General features: G+C 41.8%; 2 protein-coding genes across 2 annotated transcripts in view; both read left to right on the top strand.

Moving 5' to 3' along the window:
- The window catches only part of LOC123464831 (ATP-binding cassette sub-family C member 4-like), an 891549-nt gene that overhangs the window by 306360 nt on the left and 569022 nt on the right, over positions 1–16167 (top strand). The window lies entirely within an intron of this gene.
- Positions 1–16167, top strand: part of LOC102412565 (ATP-binding cassette sub-family C member 4-like) — a 169597-nt gene that overhangs the window by 67696 nt on the left and 85734 nt on the right. The window contains 5 exon segments of the mRNA XM_045162457.1: positions 3451–3547; positions 7444–7641; positions 9210–9350; positions 10109–10146; positions 10871–10962. Of these exon segments, the coding sequence (XP_045018392.1) occupies positions 3451–3547; positions 7444–7641; positions 9210–9350; positions 10109–10146; positions 10871–10962 (566 nt within the window).

The raw sequence follows: 16167 nt of genomic DNA, 5'->3' as shown, positions 1-16167 counted from the left end.
GATAACAAAGTAAACGGACTTCAGCAGAGTCAGTAGGTATGTGAGGAGTTCTGACCTCTGGACACAAGGAGCTGGGATTCCACATCCACTAAGCAGGGATTGTTATACTTTGGCGGAAACTGCCCAGATGTAAGACGTGCCTAGTGTTTGGGTGATGAAAGAGTCATAGAGGTGGATGCTGGTGATGGCTGCACAACAATGTGAATGTACTTAATGCTACTGTATGGCTATATGATTAAAATGGTAAAATTCATGTTAGGTATATTGTAACACACATACACACAAACCTGCATAATAGCACTGAATCTTTGAGAACACTAGAGAGCAGGATAGCTGACACATGGCATGGTCTCCAGCTCTCTGATCTGACCCCCTTTTCCCACCCTCTCCTGTTCATGGCTTGATGAATTTTCCCTTAGAGAAGTGCCGTGTATCTTGTCACGAGTTCAGTGACAGGAGCTCGTGCTGTGACAGAGATTCCCCACCCCCACCCTTCTGGCATCGTGAGTATCTCAGCCTCCTTGTTCCCAGCGCCCCGCCCTGAGCTCACAAATGTGTGTCACCCCGTCTTGTGAGCATCTGCACAAGTTCTCCATCAGGCCAGGAACAGATTCTGCTGGTCACTGCATCTCTGTCACAGGGAGAGGAGAGCAAGTCATTTTGGTGCCAAGTACAGCGTGCTGCTCACAGAAGTTCCTCTGAGCTCTTTTTCGAACACAGGTGATATTTATAAAATCAACTAAAATATTTTAGGTGCACCACTTCAGATATATACTTGATAGAAGCAAGGTTAAGATAGTTGTTTGCTAATCAGAACCACTTTCTCTAGGGTGACTTAAAGCAGAGGGCATGAAAACTCAGCAGCAACTGGAGAGTGTTCTCAAGTTAGAGAGCTGGATGGAACAATATGTTCTGAGAGATAGTAGTTGTGTGGGAGCTTAGTAATGAGTACTTTGTGTTATAAGTTAATGAATCATACTTCTACTTGCCATTAACAGATTCCTTCAGTCATGAATCTATATCCAAGGTTATTAAGCTTTGTGAGATTTGCATTTATACTCTCTGAACACTAAGTGGGTTCTATCACCTATAGAAGGCGAAAGGATTTAGGTGACCTGATGCAGTCTCGTTATGCCATGGGCATCACGCTATGGATCTCAATGTATTTCAGACCCATATCCCAGAATGCTGCCTCCTGCATCATCAGCTCTTCAGGTCTGTCCTGATCAGATTGCCATGCTTCTACTTACACAGCTCACCCTCCTGCTCCAGCCCTTCTCAGACTATGCCCCACTCCCACATTCAGGATGCAGCTCCAGGTCCTCAGAGAACAGGCTTCTTTCCTGTCTGCCCCCATCAGCCTTTCCAGTTCATTCCCACACCCACTCAGTATCCAGCCAGGCTGGCTTTGTGGGGGTCCTTTCTCACCCCTGTCTATCTGTACATACTTGTCCCTCTGTCCCAGAGCCAGGGAGCAGTGTGCCAGGACACAGAAGGTGAAGACCTGCCCTGCTGTTCCCTCCCATTCCTCTAGGGGGCACCCGTGCCCTCTGTCTTCCCACAGCCCTCAATAGGTACACTTGACCATTTATGAGTCCCATCATCCCCCATAAGCTTTGAATGCAGGAAGGCACCTCAGCCCAGCATGTTCTGTCCCAGGAACCCTGCACCTGCTGTCTTCTTCCAGGATGTTTCCCCAGAGAGTCTCAGGGCTTCCGTGTCTCCACATCTAACACAGCAACTCCCCTTGCTTTTCCTTCAGAGGACATGTCATGGACTGACATGTCAAAAGGTAAAAAATGAATCCTTTTGGACTTAATGAAGCAATGGTGTCTGTGTCTACATCCCAGAGTCTTGATTCTGATCACAGACCCAGTCTCCAGAGTGTCCCCTTGGGACTTTTCTATCCCGAGTCCAAAGCACAGGACTGATCATGGTTAGGGAGGAGTAGGGAAGGGGGCTGACATTTACTGAGCAGACTGGTGGTTTGGTTTCTCTGAATGTGTGGATGGGTTGTCACTGGCCTTGTTTTGAGATGAAGAAGCTGAGGTTTAGTCACTTGATGTCATCAGCTTCATGAGAGGGACTGAGTTGCTGTCTGCTGCCTCCAGACTCTTCATCTGACTCACTCAGCTGAGCTTTGGCCCAGGTTCCTGAGATTTGCTCTGTGAGGGTGTTGGGCTCCCAGAGTTCACGCCTGGAGCCCTGCCCATGGTCAGTGGGGCTCCAGACCTGGCCACTCACTTCCCTGGAGGGTTGCGGACCCTGTGGGTGAGACTGGGGCTGAGTTCCTAGAGATCTGAATTTAGAATGTAGGAGCAGTTGTTTTTTTTTTTTTTTCTTTTTCTTTGTCTTGTTTTGATTTTTTTTTTTTTTTTTTTACTGTGAAAAAAATTTAAGGTTGAATAGTGAGGGGTGTCTTGACTACAGAGAACTGACGTGTCCTTTGAGCCATTGTGTTATTTCCACTGTGATTTGGGCCACTTGGATTCTGTTCTTTTATTTTCATATTTGAAAGGTTTTCAGTCCTAATGAAAGAAGACTTGCTTCCTGGATGGGACTAGGGATGTTGTAGAGAATGATGGAGGCCATGCTGGCGTTCATTTTCTATTTAATATTATTTAGGAAGAAGTGTCTGGAAAATTGGAGAAGGCAATGGCACCCCACTCCAGTACTCTTGCCTGGAAAATCCCATGGACGGAGGAGCCTGGTAGGCTGCAGTCCATGGGGTCGCTGGGAGTCGGACACGACTGAGCGACTTCCCTTTCACTTTCCACTTTCATGCATTGGAGAAAGAAATGGCAATCCACTCCAGTGTTCTTGCCTGGAGAATCCCAGGGATGGAGGAGCCTGGTGGGCTGCCATCTATGGGGTCGCACAGAGTTGGACACAACTGACGTGACTTAGCACCAGCAGCAGTCTAGAAAACACACTCTGACAAAGGTGCTATTAAAGAATCTATTATTTTTTTTTGCTAATATTTACATCATTAATTATAAATAATAACCTAAAAAGCTATCTAAGAATGTACACATTTTTATATTATATAGATTCCTCTCCTCCGATTCCCACATAGCATTAAGATAGTCTTTTAGTTCAGTCAAATTTTGGAATCTCAGTATTACTCAGTTGTTTTTCTTTATGAAACATGTAAATAATTGTTAAGCTGAGTTTTAGGGGAAAAAAATACTTAGCTGTTGGTGCCTCCTTCACTGGACTCTTTTTTTAATTTTTAAGCAGAGCTAGGTTCAAGCTTGCTACTGATAAATTTAAGAACCTAGTCAGATTAATTGATTTATGTTTATTTAATTTTTATTATTGACTTGGTATTTAAACTAAAGATCTTTGACTGCTGTGTTGTCTTTGTCTCACTGTTTTCAAAATACAAGTTTCCAGTGTGAAGCAGCCCCATTAATGTGCTTTTGCTTACTGTGCCTTTTACATTTGTAGGTGTATTCGTCAGGCCTTGAAGGAGAAGATCACAATCTTAGTGACTCATCAGCTGCAGTACCTAAAGGATGCAAGTCAGATTCTGATACTGAAAGATGTAAGTAATTTATAGAAGTCTGGGGAATTGCCAGCACTCAGGTGTGTTCAAAGACACACCTCTCTGGAGGTCACTCTCCTTGGATTCATGGTAAATGCCCTCTTCTCCCTCAGTTTTTTGCCCCCTTTTTCTGAGAGTTGGTGTTCATGCCTTGGGGCATGAATCCAAAGACCTGTAGAAATGTCACTACTATGCTGTAAGCCACATAAACCCTAAAGTGTATAAAAGTGCAAACACAGGGTTATTGAGTCATCACTGTTCTAATGAAATCTGTTAAGGATAATGATGCAATTTTATTTAGAACTTTTTATTTTCCTCTTCCATGACTTAAGTCAAAGTGTATTACTTAGAAATTAGAGATACTAAGACCTGTTTGTACCCATGCGATTATCATGTGCAGTTTGTCTAAAGAGCATCTTCTATTAGCACCAGAAGCGAGGCTGGGTAGCCGAGCACCCGGGTCAGAGATGCCCACTCTTCTGGTGTCACCAGTTGCTGGTCTCACTTCCCAGGTCTCTATGTGCCCGATACGTGTGGGAGCCTGTGCAGCAGGAGGACAAGGCCCTGCCTTCATGGGGCTCCTGTTCTTATGGGGAGGATGTGACAGAGGTGACATCCTGGCTCCTTCCCTGAGGAGCTGGTGCCTCACAGGGTCTGAGTGACATGAAGGTGGGGGCCACACAGTCACCTGGGGGAGGGGGTCTAAGGCAGGGAGTCCTAAGGAAGGAGCTGACCTGGCAGGTTGGAGGAACAGCAGGAAGACCAGTGTGTCTGAGGAGAGTGAGCAGGGGGACGGGAGGAAGCTGGTCTCCAAGCAGTGGGCAGGGGACCAGAAGTGGGATGGAAACCTTGGATGGTCCAGAGCAGAGGAGGGATGTGGTCTGATGTGGGAGTTAAGAAAGTCCTGCTGGGCACTGGAGGGGTGACAAAAGAAGCAGTTACAAGGCTTAGTAAAGTTGAGGAGACCGGAAGTGTGGGCTCAGGCTAGAGTATCAGTTTCTAGAGCTACTGTCACAAAGCTGGGTGACTTTAAACAACAGAAATTTACTGTATCCCTGTTCTGCAGACTATGGATCCCAAATCCAGGTGCTGGCAGGGCTGTGCTCTCCCTGAAGGCTCTAGGGGACAATTCTTCCTTCTAGCCTCTGGTGTTCACCAGCCTTCCTTGTGTTTCTTGGCTTCCAGCTGCAGTGCTGTGGTTTCTGCTTCTAATGTCATATGGCCATTGTCCCCATGTCTGAGTCTCTTCTCATAGGGACATCAGACCCTTACATCAAGTGGATGTAGGGTCACCCTGCTCCAGTGTGACCTCATCTTAACTTGATTACATCTGCAAAGACCCTTTTTCCAAATAAGGTTGTGTTCACAGGTGTCATGTTGGAAGTTATCTTTTTGAGGAGAAGCCACCATCCAGTCCACATCTCCTAGCATGACTGGGGGTGGGGTGGAGAGTAGTGAGAAGTTTGCATATTTGGTGGTAGTTTGATGCTTCACTCCTTGGCTCATTTGCCTCTGGACCTCAGCACTTATGCCATTAACCCCTGCCTGTTATACAGGCTCTTGGTCAGATCCCTGACTTATGAAATGAAATTCTGCTGTAAGAAAGATTATTAAAATGCAGAACCTCTCTCTCTCTGGAAGCAGTTCCATGTGTCAACTCTTCTTCATTCTTCTAGGCAGGGCTAAGGTTTTCAAGGTTGAGAGCAGTTGATTTCATGTTCAGAGGGGGTGATTCTAGAGTGCAAACCCAGTGTTGACAGTGTTATGAGCAAAGAATAACCTATGTAACCAGTCCCTAGATGTTTTGGGGCCCCCTTATGGCCTCCTTTGAAGACACTACCCCCAATTTAGTACTAACAAAACAACTATCTGTCCACTGGTGAGTACTCCTGGATGAGTTGTGGTCCGTCCTCACTGTTTGGTCCCTCTCTCACAGCAGAGAGGGTATGGCTGCCCCCTTGTCCTCTTGGAATTGTCAGCGCTAGGCAGCTGGGTGAAATTTCTGTCTTTGTACCACTAGTCATTTCATTGTGCATATTACAGATATGAAGTGGTGAGTGGTGATTTCATTAAAGAGACATGAGAATTTCACCTCCCAAGTGGAATAAGACATATTATATCCTGCATAACTGTCTAGTTCTGCAGTATCAGATGGTACCCAAAGGCTTCACTGGGTTTTTCCCAGTGAAGGTCCTCGTCCCAGCAAGCGTCCTGGGCCACCTTCTTCCACCTGACCTGCCTCAACCAGAGCTGCTCTCATTTGATGAGGTTCGCATCCTGGGATTTTTTTCCTAGTGTTTTATTTGCCACTGAGTGAATCAGCTAAGTCTTATTCATAAGGTCAGAAGATAATGAAAACATCTGCACATTATTTTATATGATTTTGGAAGGGAGGGAACCTGCGCAAGGATGTGTCACACATTTTCAAAGAGCATGATTAGATTGGCTGTAGCTTAAGCAGTTGCCTGACTTGGGGAAGCCTGGTTGGTTACATGTGGTTGATTGTTCATAAGTATTTTCTTAGATCTGAGTGCCTTGATTCTGGCTTAGATTTTGGTTTGTGGGCACAGGCTGCCAAGGCTTTAGAGACTCAGAGCCTCCTTGTTTAATTACTTGAACAAGTGGAATACTGAATTTTCAGTTGAGAACTTGCTGAGTGTGTGGGGCAGTTGGACAGATCATGAAGATGCATTTCGTGGATTCTCTGTCCAGGACTGGTTCCTACATGTCTTATCCCATGGGACACATGATACTGTGACAGTGGTCAGCGAAGATCTGCTGAGTGACCCTTACCTATGTATATGTGCTTGTAGGTCAAGTTTAACTTTCTTCCAGAATATTCTTCCCAGTTGACTGTTTTTTAAAATTCTGCTTGTCACATGAGGCTTCTCTCAATTCCTATGTTGTCTAAAAAGACTGTGCCAATCTTCGCACCAACTTCTGTGCTTCTTGCTTCCCTAAGTGCCCAGGGTACTTATGTCAAAGGGCCTCCATTTTTAACAGATGAGACCACATTCCTTTCACATCATCCAGCACCTAACACAGGGTTTGGCAGAGAACACAATGCTCAGTTCTGTGTCGAGTTGACTGAATTAGATTTCTCAGCAAGTATTCTAGACCCAGGGATCTTTTTTTTTTTCCCCAAAAAAATCATAATTTAAGACCAGATAACTTTTGTATTAGTATTTAAGTTGGTTTATTTTTTATTTTTTTAAATTTTATTTTATTTTTAAGCTTTACAATATTGTATTGGTTTTGCCAAATATCGAAATGAATCCGCCACAGGTATACATGTGTTCCCCATCCTGAACCCTCTTCCCTCCTCCCTCCCCATACCATCCCTCTGGGTCGTTCCAGTGCACCAGCCCCAAGCATCCAGTATCGTGCATCGAACCTGGACTGGCGACTCATTCCATATATGATATGATACGTATTTCAATGCCATTCTCCCAAATCATCCCACCCTCTCCCTCTCCCTCTCCCACAGAGTCCAAAAGACTGTTCTATATATCATTGTCTCTTTTGCTGTCTCATATACAGGGTTATTGTTACCATCTTTCTAAATTCCATATATATGTGTTAGTATACTGTATTGGTGTTTTTCTTTCTGGCTTTCTTCACTCTGTATAATAGGCTCCAGTTTCATCCACCTCATTAGAACTGATTCAAATGTATTCTTTTTAATGGCTGAGTAATACTCCATTGTGTATATGTACCACAGCTTTCTTATCCATTCATCTGTTGATGGACATCTAGGTTGCTTTCCATGTCCTGGCTATTATAAACAGTGCTGCGATGAACATTGGGGTACATGTGTCTCTTTCAATTCTGGTTTCCTTGGGTTTAATATTTTCAAATATAAATTAAATCCCCTCAATTTTTTTTTTTAATTTCAGGGCAAAATGGTGAAAAGGGGGACTTATTCTGAGTTCCTGAAATCTGGGGTAGATATTTTTTCCCTTTTTGAGAAGGGGAATGAGCAGTCTGAACCATCTCCAATTCCAGGAACTCCCACTCTGATCTCCGAGTCTTTGGGTCAGTCTCTCCAGTCTCCCAGACCCTCGTTGAAAGATGTGGCTCCAGAAGACCAAGATGTGAGTTTCTCATCCTATAGTGTGCCCGGGTCTGTGTGCTCTTGGTGGCCTTGTGGACCTTCAGTCTGCTCTGCTCATGATTCTTCATTTGTCCCCAAGTAGACCCTAAGGTTTCAAAAGTCTTGTTCCATGGAATTGATATGAAGGAAGAAAGCCTGCTTGAAGTTCTCTTTTGAGTGTAGGATGGAGGATCTTATGGAGATCAGTAGTATGTGCACTGCTGTGAATTTCTGGGTATATGTGGCTCACACTGATTGAGAACTCTTCAGTTTACCTTAGTTACATACTACTTGCTCTGAAGGTCCCTGGCTTCCCTTATGCATCAAGAGGCTTAATGTTAAGACCCCCTTAGACTGACCTGCTGTGACTACATTAAATTGGCTACTTTCCCTATATGTTGGAATATTCTGGCACTGCAGGTGACTGATAATATTATTTTGCCTCATTGTCAGAAGGTTTGGCATAAATCAGAGGTAGTGTGTTCAAAGGACCTGATACATGGTAGACACTTTGGAGTTAGTTCCCATCCTCCTTTCTTACCAGTCAAGACCGACCACATCTTATTGATCTTGAATCCCAGTGGCCAGCATAGAGCCAAGGATATCCAGGGCTCCAGTGACTCTATAATGCATTTTAAGTCCTCCAGTCAGAAATGCACTAGATCTCCCTTAAAAACATACACAGATATTCTTTTATATTCAAACCCAAGAGCCTGGATGATTCTGATAAGTATTCGGATTGGTCCCTCACATTCCACACTCAGGAATCACTCTCTGAAATTTAGGAACCAAATAGATCCAGATCTTATGCTTGTCATGTGCTGTCTAAACTCATATTACTCCAACTCTCTCTGTCAACTCAGTTTACTGTGTTTGGCCAATATTTTGAGACCCAAGTATGTTTTATATTTTTATTATTGAGTGACACAAGTCATATAGCAGGATACATCAGCTCCATATCATTTTGTGTATTATTTTAGAGGAAGCTTCTGCATTTATAAATTAATTGATTTTGTTATGCATGTGCTATTATGGACTTCCCTGGTGGCTCAGACGGTAAAGCATCTGTTTACAATGCGGGAGACCTGGGTTCGACCCCTGGGTCACAAAGATCCCCTGGAGAAGGAAATGGCAATCCACTCCAGTACTGTTGCCTAGAAAATCCCATGGACAGAAGCGCCTGGTAGGCTACAGTCCATGGGGTCACAGAGTCAGACACGACTGAGGGACTTCACTTTCATGCATGTGCTAAGAGGCATGATCTACTTTAAGCAAAGTCACTCAACAGGGAATGACGTCATGCAAATGATGTTTCCCTATTTCTTATAAATTCCTAGGAGTGGAATGGCTGGGTCCAGGGGTAAATGCATATGTGGTTTGGCCAGATATTCCCACTTCCTTCTCTGTAGGAGATGGATCGTGTTGCACTTCTACCAGTGTATGAGATGTATCTGTTTCCCCACAGCTTTGCAGTGGAGGGCATTGTTGAACTCTTGCAATTTGGGGCTCATTGTTTAAAATTTCATCTCTTTCAAAATTTCATCTCTCACTGTCATTTTTCCCTTCTAGACTGAGAATATACAGGTTACACTACCTCTAGAGGACCATTTGGAAGGAAAAGTTGGTTTTAAGACCTATAAGAATTATTTCACAGCCGGTGCTGACTGGCCTGTCGTCATCTTCCTTATTCTAGTAAGCTTTGCAGCTCAGGTATGTACGGGCATTTATTTTGGCTTGTGCTCTTAGTTTGATGTTTACATACTATTTATATTATATTTTATAATTATTTTTAAATGTGTGTTAAGAGATTTATCTCAAAGAATTGACTTATGATGTTTTGGGATCTAGCTGGTTGAATGTGAAATCAGAAAGGCAGGCCTGCAGGCTGGAACCTTAGGCAGGAGCTGACCCTGATATCTTGAGGCAGAATTTCTTCCTCCTTCAGGAAGCCTCAGGTTTTGTTCTCAGGCCTTTGTCTGACTTGATGAGGCCACCACAGTGTTAAGGGTGATCTCCTCTACTTAAGTTCTGATGATGGATATGAACCGCATCCACAAAATACCTTCACAGCAACATCTAGATGAGTGTTGGTTGAATCACTGGAGACTGTCCTGGCCAAGCTGACACAGAAAACTGACCATCATAGTACCTGTCAAGATTTTTCCTTTGAAAAATCCCAACATTTGTACTGCTATTATTGCATTTTGAGGTTCACTTGGATTTGCATTGAAATATATTATATGTGGGAGCAAAGTTTTCTAGGGAAAAGAGGATATGTTTTAAAGATTTAAAAATGAAACATGCACTCACCTGTGGTCATCTGGGGTGTGAGGTTTGGTGCAGATAGGAGCTGGAAGAACCTTCTCCATGGTCCTTTGTTCTGGAGCCTTTCTGCCCCTCATCCTAGTGAGTACGGTATGAGGGCTCAGCGATGTCAGTGTGTGAGTGACTGTTGTTTCCTGCTCCAGGTTGCCTGTGTCCTGCAGGACTGGTGGCTTACAGACTGGTGAGTGATTCCTGGTCTGACCCAAAGTGCTCTGAAATCTACACAAAGCTTCACTTTCCCACAGAGTCAGGGGGAGAGGTGAGGCTTGTTCAGCCTCCTCTTCTGACCCTCACGTAGTTTTCCTGAATTAAAATTAAACTTCTTGTGGGTGGAATATGAGTCCCTGGTTGTCTCTCCCCATGTCCCTCCTTTAAGCAGCTTCTTCACAGACAACTTTTTTCTTTTTTTAGAACTTTTAATTTTGTATTGAGATATAGCTGATTAACACTGTTGTGATATTCACAATGTTCAGGTGAACAGCAAAGAGACTCAACCATACATCTATATGTATCCATTCTCCCCTCAAACCCCTCCCATACAGGCTGCCTCATAACACTGAGCAGAGTTCCATGTGCTGTACAATAAGTCCTTGTTGGTTATCTATTTTAAATATAGCAGTTTGTGCATGACCATCCCAAACTCTCTAACTATTCTTCCCCATAGTTAGAGGGAAAGCTAAAATGAACTTAGCAACCATAAGTTCATTTTCTAAGTCTATCTTCATAGACAATTTTGAGAACTGAAAGTCATGATTCAAATATTTAACAGAGACCCCACAGGGTCTTGTGAGTTGAGAAACAATTTCCAGCACAAATGCATTTCTTGAATTGAGGTAATTTTTTTGATATTTGTGTTAATTCTATATATATGTATAGTATAATATTTTTTCTTCCCTGTTCCACAGGGCGAATGTACAAAGTGACCTGTATTCTGGGGCTTTAGTAAAAGATGTCAATGCGATGCTTGTTCTAAACTCGTTCTTAGGAGTTTATTCAGGTAAAGTTGAGTCATCTGCTGTTTTATACCAGAGTTTAAGGTACTTATAATGAGTCCGTGTGAGCAACCAGGACTTCTAGAGTAATTGAGTAATGTCTTAACAGTTTAAGTGTCTGAGTTGCATTTACTCTGTGAGTTAATTAGAATAATTATTTTAAAAATCTACTAGAAGAAAAGGGATTGAATGAAGACTCTTAATTTGCTGTGTACTGGATTTTTGTAGTTAAACCAGGGTTGCACATTCGGAAATCAGTCACTGGAAATATATTGCTATTTATATTCTCATAAGTCGCTTTTACTAAATCTTATATCATTATATGGTTGGGCAAGGGGATTAGAAACAGATCCTTACCCTGTGGTTCACCTTGACCCAATTCTTTCTGAATAAACCTTGGCTTTTATTGATTTTGGACGAAATCCTCTGGCAGCATGGGCCCCAAATATAAGCATTATTCCCTCCCAGGTATGCAAATCTCCCCTTCAACACACTGCTCATCTCTTGGGCTTCACTAATTGCTTGAGAAGCTAAGCAGGGGAAATCCAGTGCCTGGGATTAGGATTCCTTCTCTTTCTTACTTTGAGATCAGTGTTATCTCCTCCCAAAATGTGATTAGCTTAACATATGGCTTGTCAGACTAATATTAACATGATTCTATTCACAAGAGGGTTTAGAATATATATAGCATTACATGCTATTTAAAGGATATCTTCAGCTAAAATTTTAAATACCTTCTTTATCCATTCATCTGTTGATGGACATTTAGGTCACTTCCACGTCCTAAATTTTGTAAATAGTGCTTCTGTGAACATTGGGGTGCATCTGTCTTTTTAAATTATGCTTTTCTCAGGGTATTTGCCCAGTAGTGGGACTGCTGGGTCATACAGTATTTGTTTTTAGTTTTTTGAAGAACCTCCATACTGTTCTCCATAGCGGCTGTATCAATTTATGTTCCTGCCAACAGTCCAAAAGCATTCCCTTTTCTCCACACCCTCTCTAGCATTTATTGTTTGTATATTTTTTGATGATGGTCATTCTGACTGGTGTGAGGTGATACCTTATATTGTACTTTTGATCTGTATTTCTCTAATAGTGATGTTGAATGTATTTTCATGTGCCACTTGGCCAACTGTATGTCTTCTTTGGAGAAATGTCTGTTTAGATCTCCTGTCCATTTTTTGATTTGGTTGTGTATGTGTGTTTTTTAATATTAGGCTGCATGAGCTATTTGTGCATTGTGGAGACCCTGGTCAGTTGCTTCAGTTCAGTTCAGTTGCTCAGTTGTGTCTGACTCTTTGCGACCCCATGGACTACAGCACGCCAGGCTTCCCTGTCCATCACAAACTCCCAGAAAAAGTGAAAGTGAAGTTTCTCAGTCGTGTCTGACTCTTTGCAACCCTGTGGACTATAGCCTACCAGGCTCTTCCATCCCTGGGATTTTCCAGGCAAGAATACTGGAGTGGGTTGCCATTTCCTTCTCCAGGAGATTTTCCCAACTCAGGAATTGAACCCAGATCTCCCACACTGTAGGCTTTACCACTTTACCATCTGAGCTACCAGGGAGGTCCATCACGAACTCCCAGAGCTTACTCAAACTCATGTCCATTGACTTGGTGATGCCATCCAACTATTGCATCCTCTGTCATCTCCTTCTCCTTCCACCTTCAGTCTTTGCCAGCATCAGGGTCTTTTCAAATGAGTCACTTCTTCGCATCAGGTAGCCAAAGTATTGGAGCTTCAGCTTCAGCATCAGCCCTTCCTATGAATATTCAGGACTTATTTCCTTTAGGATGGACTGCTTGGATCTCCTTGCAGTCCAAGGGACTCTCAAGAGTCTTCTCCAACACCACAACTCAAAATCATCAATTCTTAGGTGCTCAGCTTTTTTTATAGTCCAACTCTCGTATCGATACATGACTACTGGAAAAAGCATAGCTTTGACTAGATGGACCTTTATTGGCAAAGTAATGTCTCTGGCTTTTAATATGCTCTCTAGATTGGTCTCTTCCAAGGTCAGTTGCTTAATTTGAAGTTATTTTCTCCCATTCTCGGGGTTGTCTTTTCATCTCATTTATGGTACATATGTACACTGGATTATTACTCATCCATAGAAATGAACAAAATTGGGTCATTTGTAGAGACATGGATGGACCTAGAGTCTATCATACAGAGTAAAGTAAGTCAGAAAGAGAAAAACAAACAAAAAAAGGTTATATTAATGCATATATATGGAATCTAGATAAATAGTATAGATAAACGTATTTGCAAGACAGGAATAGAGTCATATGTGTAGAGAATAGATGTGTGAACACAGTGAGGGGTGGGTGTGGAGGTCAGGAAGATGAATTTGGAGATTAGGATTGACATATATACACTACCATGCATAAAACAGATAAACATAAAACAGTTGGAAGCTGCTGTATAGCACAGGGAGCTCCGCTCTGTGCTCTGTGATGACCTACAGGACAAGGGTGCAGGGGAGGGAGGTCCAAGAGGGAGGAGTTATAAGTAAATATAGAGCTGATTCACTTCCTTGTACAACAGAAGCTAACACAACATTATAAAGCAACTATACACCAATAAAATTTTTTTAAAAAAAAAAGATAAATAAAAACTTAAATATCCTCATAGGAAGTACCTGTACAAGTTTTCTACAAAAGAGTGAATTAGTGTAAAATTCCACTCCTTGAAATTTGGTATTTATTTAGTTGATCACTTGCTAAGAAACTTGAATCCACCAGCTATTTACCTTCTGAATTGGTGGATAAGGAGGGTTTAAGGAAGAAGAAGGGATTCTGTTACACATTCATATGGGGTGGTGGGCTAAGGCAAATTCTTATTGATAGAATTCAGGAATTTGAGCAGCTTTTAGAATTTAAATAACACTGGTCAGCTGAATGAAAAAAAATGCTTGATGGAGTATTTATTACAGAAGTTATCCCAACTCTATTTAGCACTGTGAATTGATGAGATGTTTGGAGGGCTGTTTTAATTTTTAAATGCATAGAAGTGTTCATTTATGTCATTGATAAACAAATTTAAATGATTATCTTTATTTGCAAATGCTTTGAGCTTCTACAAAACACTTAAGGATTAATTGCTTGTTTAGATTAATTACCTCATGTCATAATATAATTTGTAGCTTCTTGCAATTCAATTATTTAAAGAGATTGTCCACTTGGAACTTAACATGGTCTTTTCATACTCTTTAAAGCTACTTGGGCATAGAAGTAGCTACTTTATATTTAATATTTTAAATTTTATTACAGTATAGGTGCTCTCCAATGTTATGTTGTACAGCAAAGTGAAACAATTATAAATGTATCCTCTCTCTTTGCTAGATTTCCTTCCCATTTAGGTCACCACAGAACATTGACTAGAGTTCCCTGTGCTATACAGTAGGTTCTTAAGAAGCTAGTTTACATGGAAGTAAATTTCCTTGTAAATTTTAAGGAAATGGTAAATCATTTACCCTGTTCCCTTTTAATTCACATGCTGGTACCAGAGCATGCCTCAGTTTTAGATTACAGGACAGGAAGTAAATAGTGAAATTTGAAATGTGGAAAAAGGAAAATCAAATGCTTTTTATAATTACCAACCTTGTGAAAAATTTTTAGAACTTGTAATAGAATTAGGAAAACCTAAAATGAAACTGTAGTTTACATATGATTCCCTCCCCTCATGTTGCTATTTAGTGAGAGGAAAACACTGATTTTTATATTCTTCTTTATAGGACTGGAAAAGGTCAGTTTTTATTCCAATCCCAAAGAAAGGCAATGCCAAAGAATGCTCAAACTACCACACAATTGCACTCATCTCACATGCTAGTAAAGTAATGCTCAAAATTCTCCAAGCCAGGCTTCAGCAATACATGACCCGTGAACTTCCAGTTGTTCAAGCTGGTTTTAGAAAAGGCAGAGGAACCAGAGACCAAATTGCCAACATCCACTGGATCATCGAAAAAGCAAGAGAGTTCCAGAAAAACATCTATTTCTGTTTTATTGACTATGTCAAAGCCTTTGACTGTGTGGATCACAATAAACTGTGGAAAATTCTGAGATGGGATTACCAGACCACCTGACCTGCCTCTTGAGAAACCTATATGCAGGTCAGGAAGCAAGAGTTAGAACTGGACATGGAACAACAGACTGATTCCAAATAGGAAAAGGAGTACGTCAAGGCTGTATATTGTCATGCTGCTTATTTAACTTATATGCAGAGTACATCATGAGAAATGCTGGGCTGGAAGAAGCACAAGCTGGAATCAAGATTTCCAGGAGAAATATCAATAACCTCAGATATGCAGAGGACACCACCCTTATGGCAGAAAGTGAAGAGGAACTCAAAAGCCTCTTGATGAAAGTGAAAGAGGAGAGTGAAAAAGTTGGCTTGAAACTCAACATTCAGAAAACGAAGATCATGGCATCTGGTCCCATCACTTCATGGGAAATAGATGGGGAACAGTGGAAATAGTGTCAGACTTTATTTTGGGGGGCTCCAAAATCACTGCAGATTGTGATTGCAGCCATGAAATTAAAAGACACTCCTTGGAAGAAAAGTTATGACCAACCTAGATAGCCTATTGAAAATCAGAGACATTACTTTGCCAACAAAGGTCCATCTAGTCAAGGCTATGGTTTTTCAAGTGGTCATGTATGGATGTGAGAGTTGTTCTGTGAAGAAGGCTGAGCACCAAAGAATTGATGCTTTTGAACTTTGGTGTTGGAGAAGACTCTTGAGAGTCCCTTGGACTGCAAGGAGATCTAACCAGTCCATTCTGAAGGAGATCAGTCCTGGGATTTCTTTGGAAGGACTGATGGTGAAGCTGAAATTCCAATACTTTGGCCACCTCATGAGAAGAGTTGACTCATTGGAAAAGACTCTGATGCTGGGAGGGATTGGGGGCAGGAGGAGAAGGGGACAACAGAGGATGAGATGGCTGGATGGCATCGTTGACTTGATGGACGTGAGTCTGAGTGAACTCTGGGAGTTGGTGATGGACAGGGATGCCCAGTGTGCTGCGATTCATGGGGTCACAAAGAATCAGACATAACTGAGTGACTGAACTGAATGAACTATAAATGTATTTGTGTGAAAGCATTAAACTCTTACAGAATTTACTTTATATATATTTACATATATAAAATTTATTTATCCTATATATGTAAGTTACTATATAAATTTTATTTATAGAATAAAACACACAA

This window comes from Bubalus bubalis, chromosome 13 (genome assembly GCF_019923935.1).
Source record: "Bubalus bubalis isolate 160015118507 breed Murrah chromosome 13, NDDB_SH_1, whole genome shotgun sequence".
In the NCBI taxonomy this organism is placed as follows: domain Eukaryota; kingdom Metazoa; phylum Chordata; class Mammalia; order Artiodactyla; family Bovidae; genus Bubalus; species Bubalus bubalis.
The sequence above is the reverse complement of the archived record's forward strand: the minus strand, read 5'-3'. Positions and strand labels throughout refer to the sequence as shown.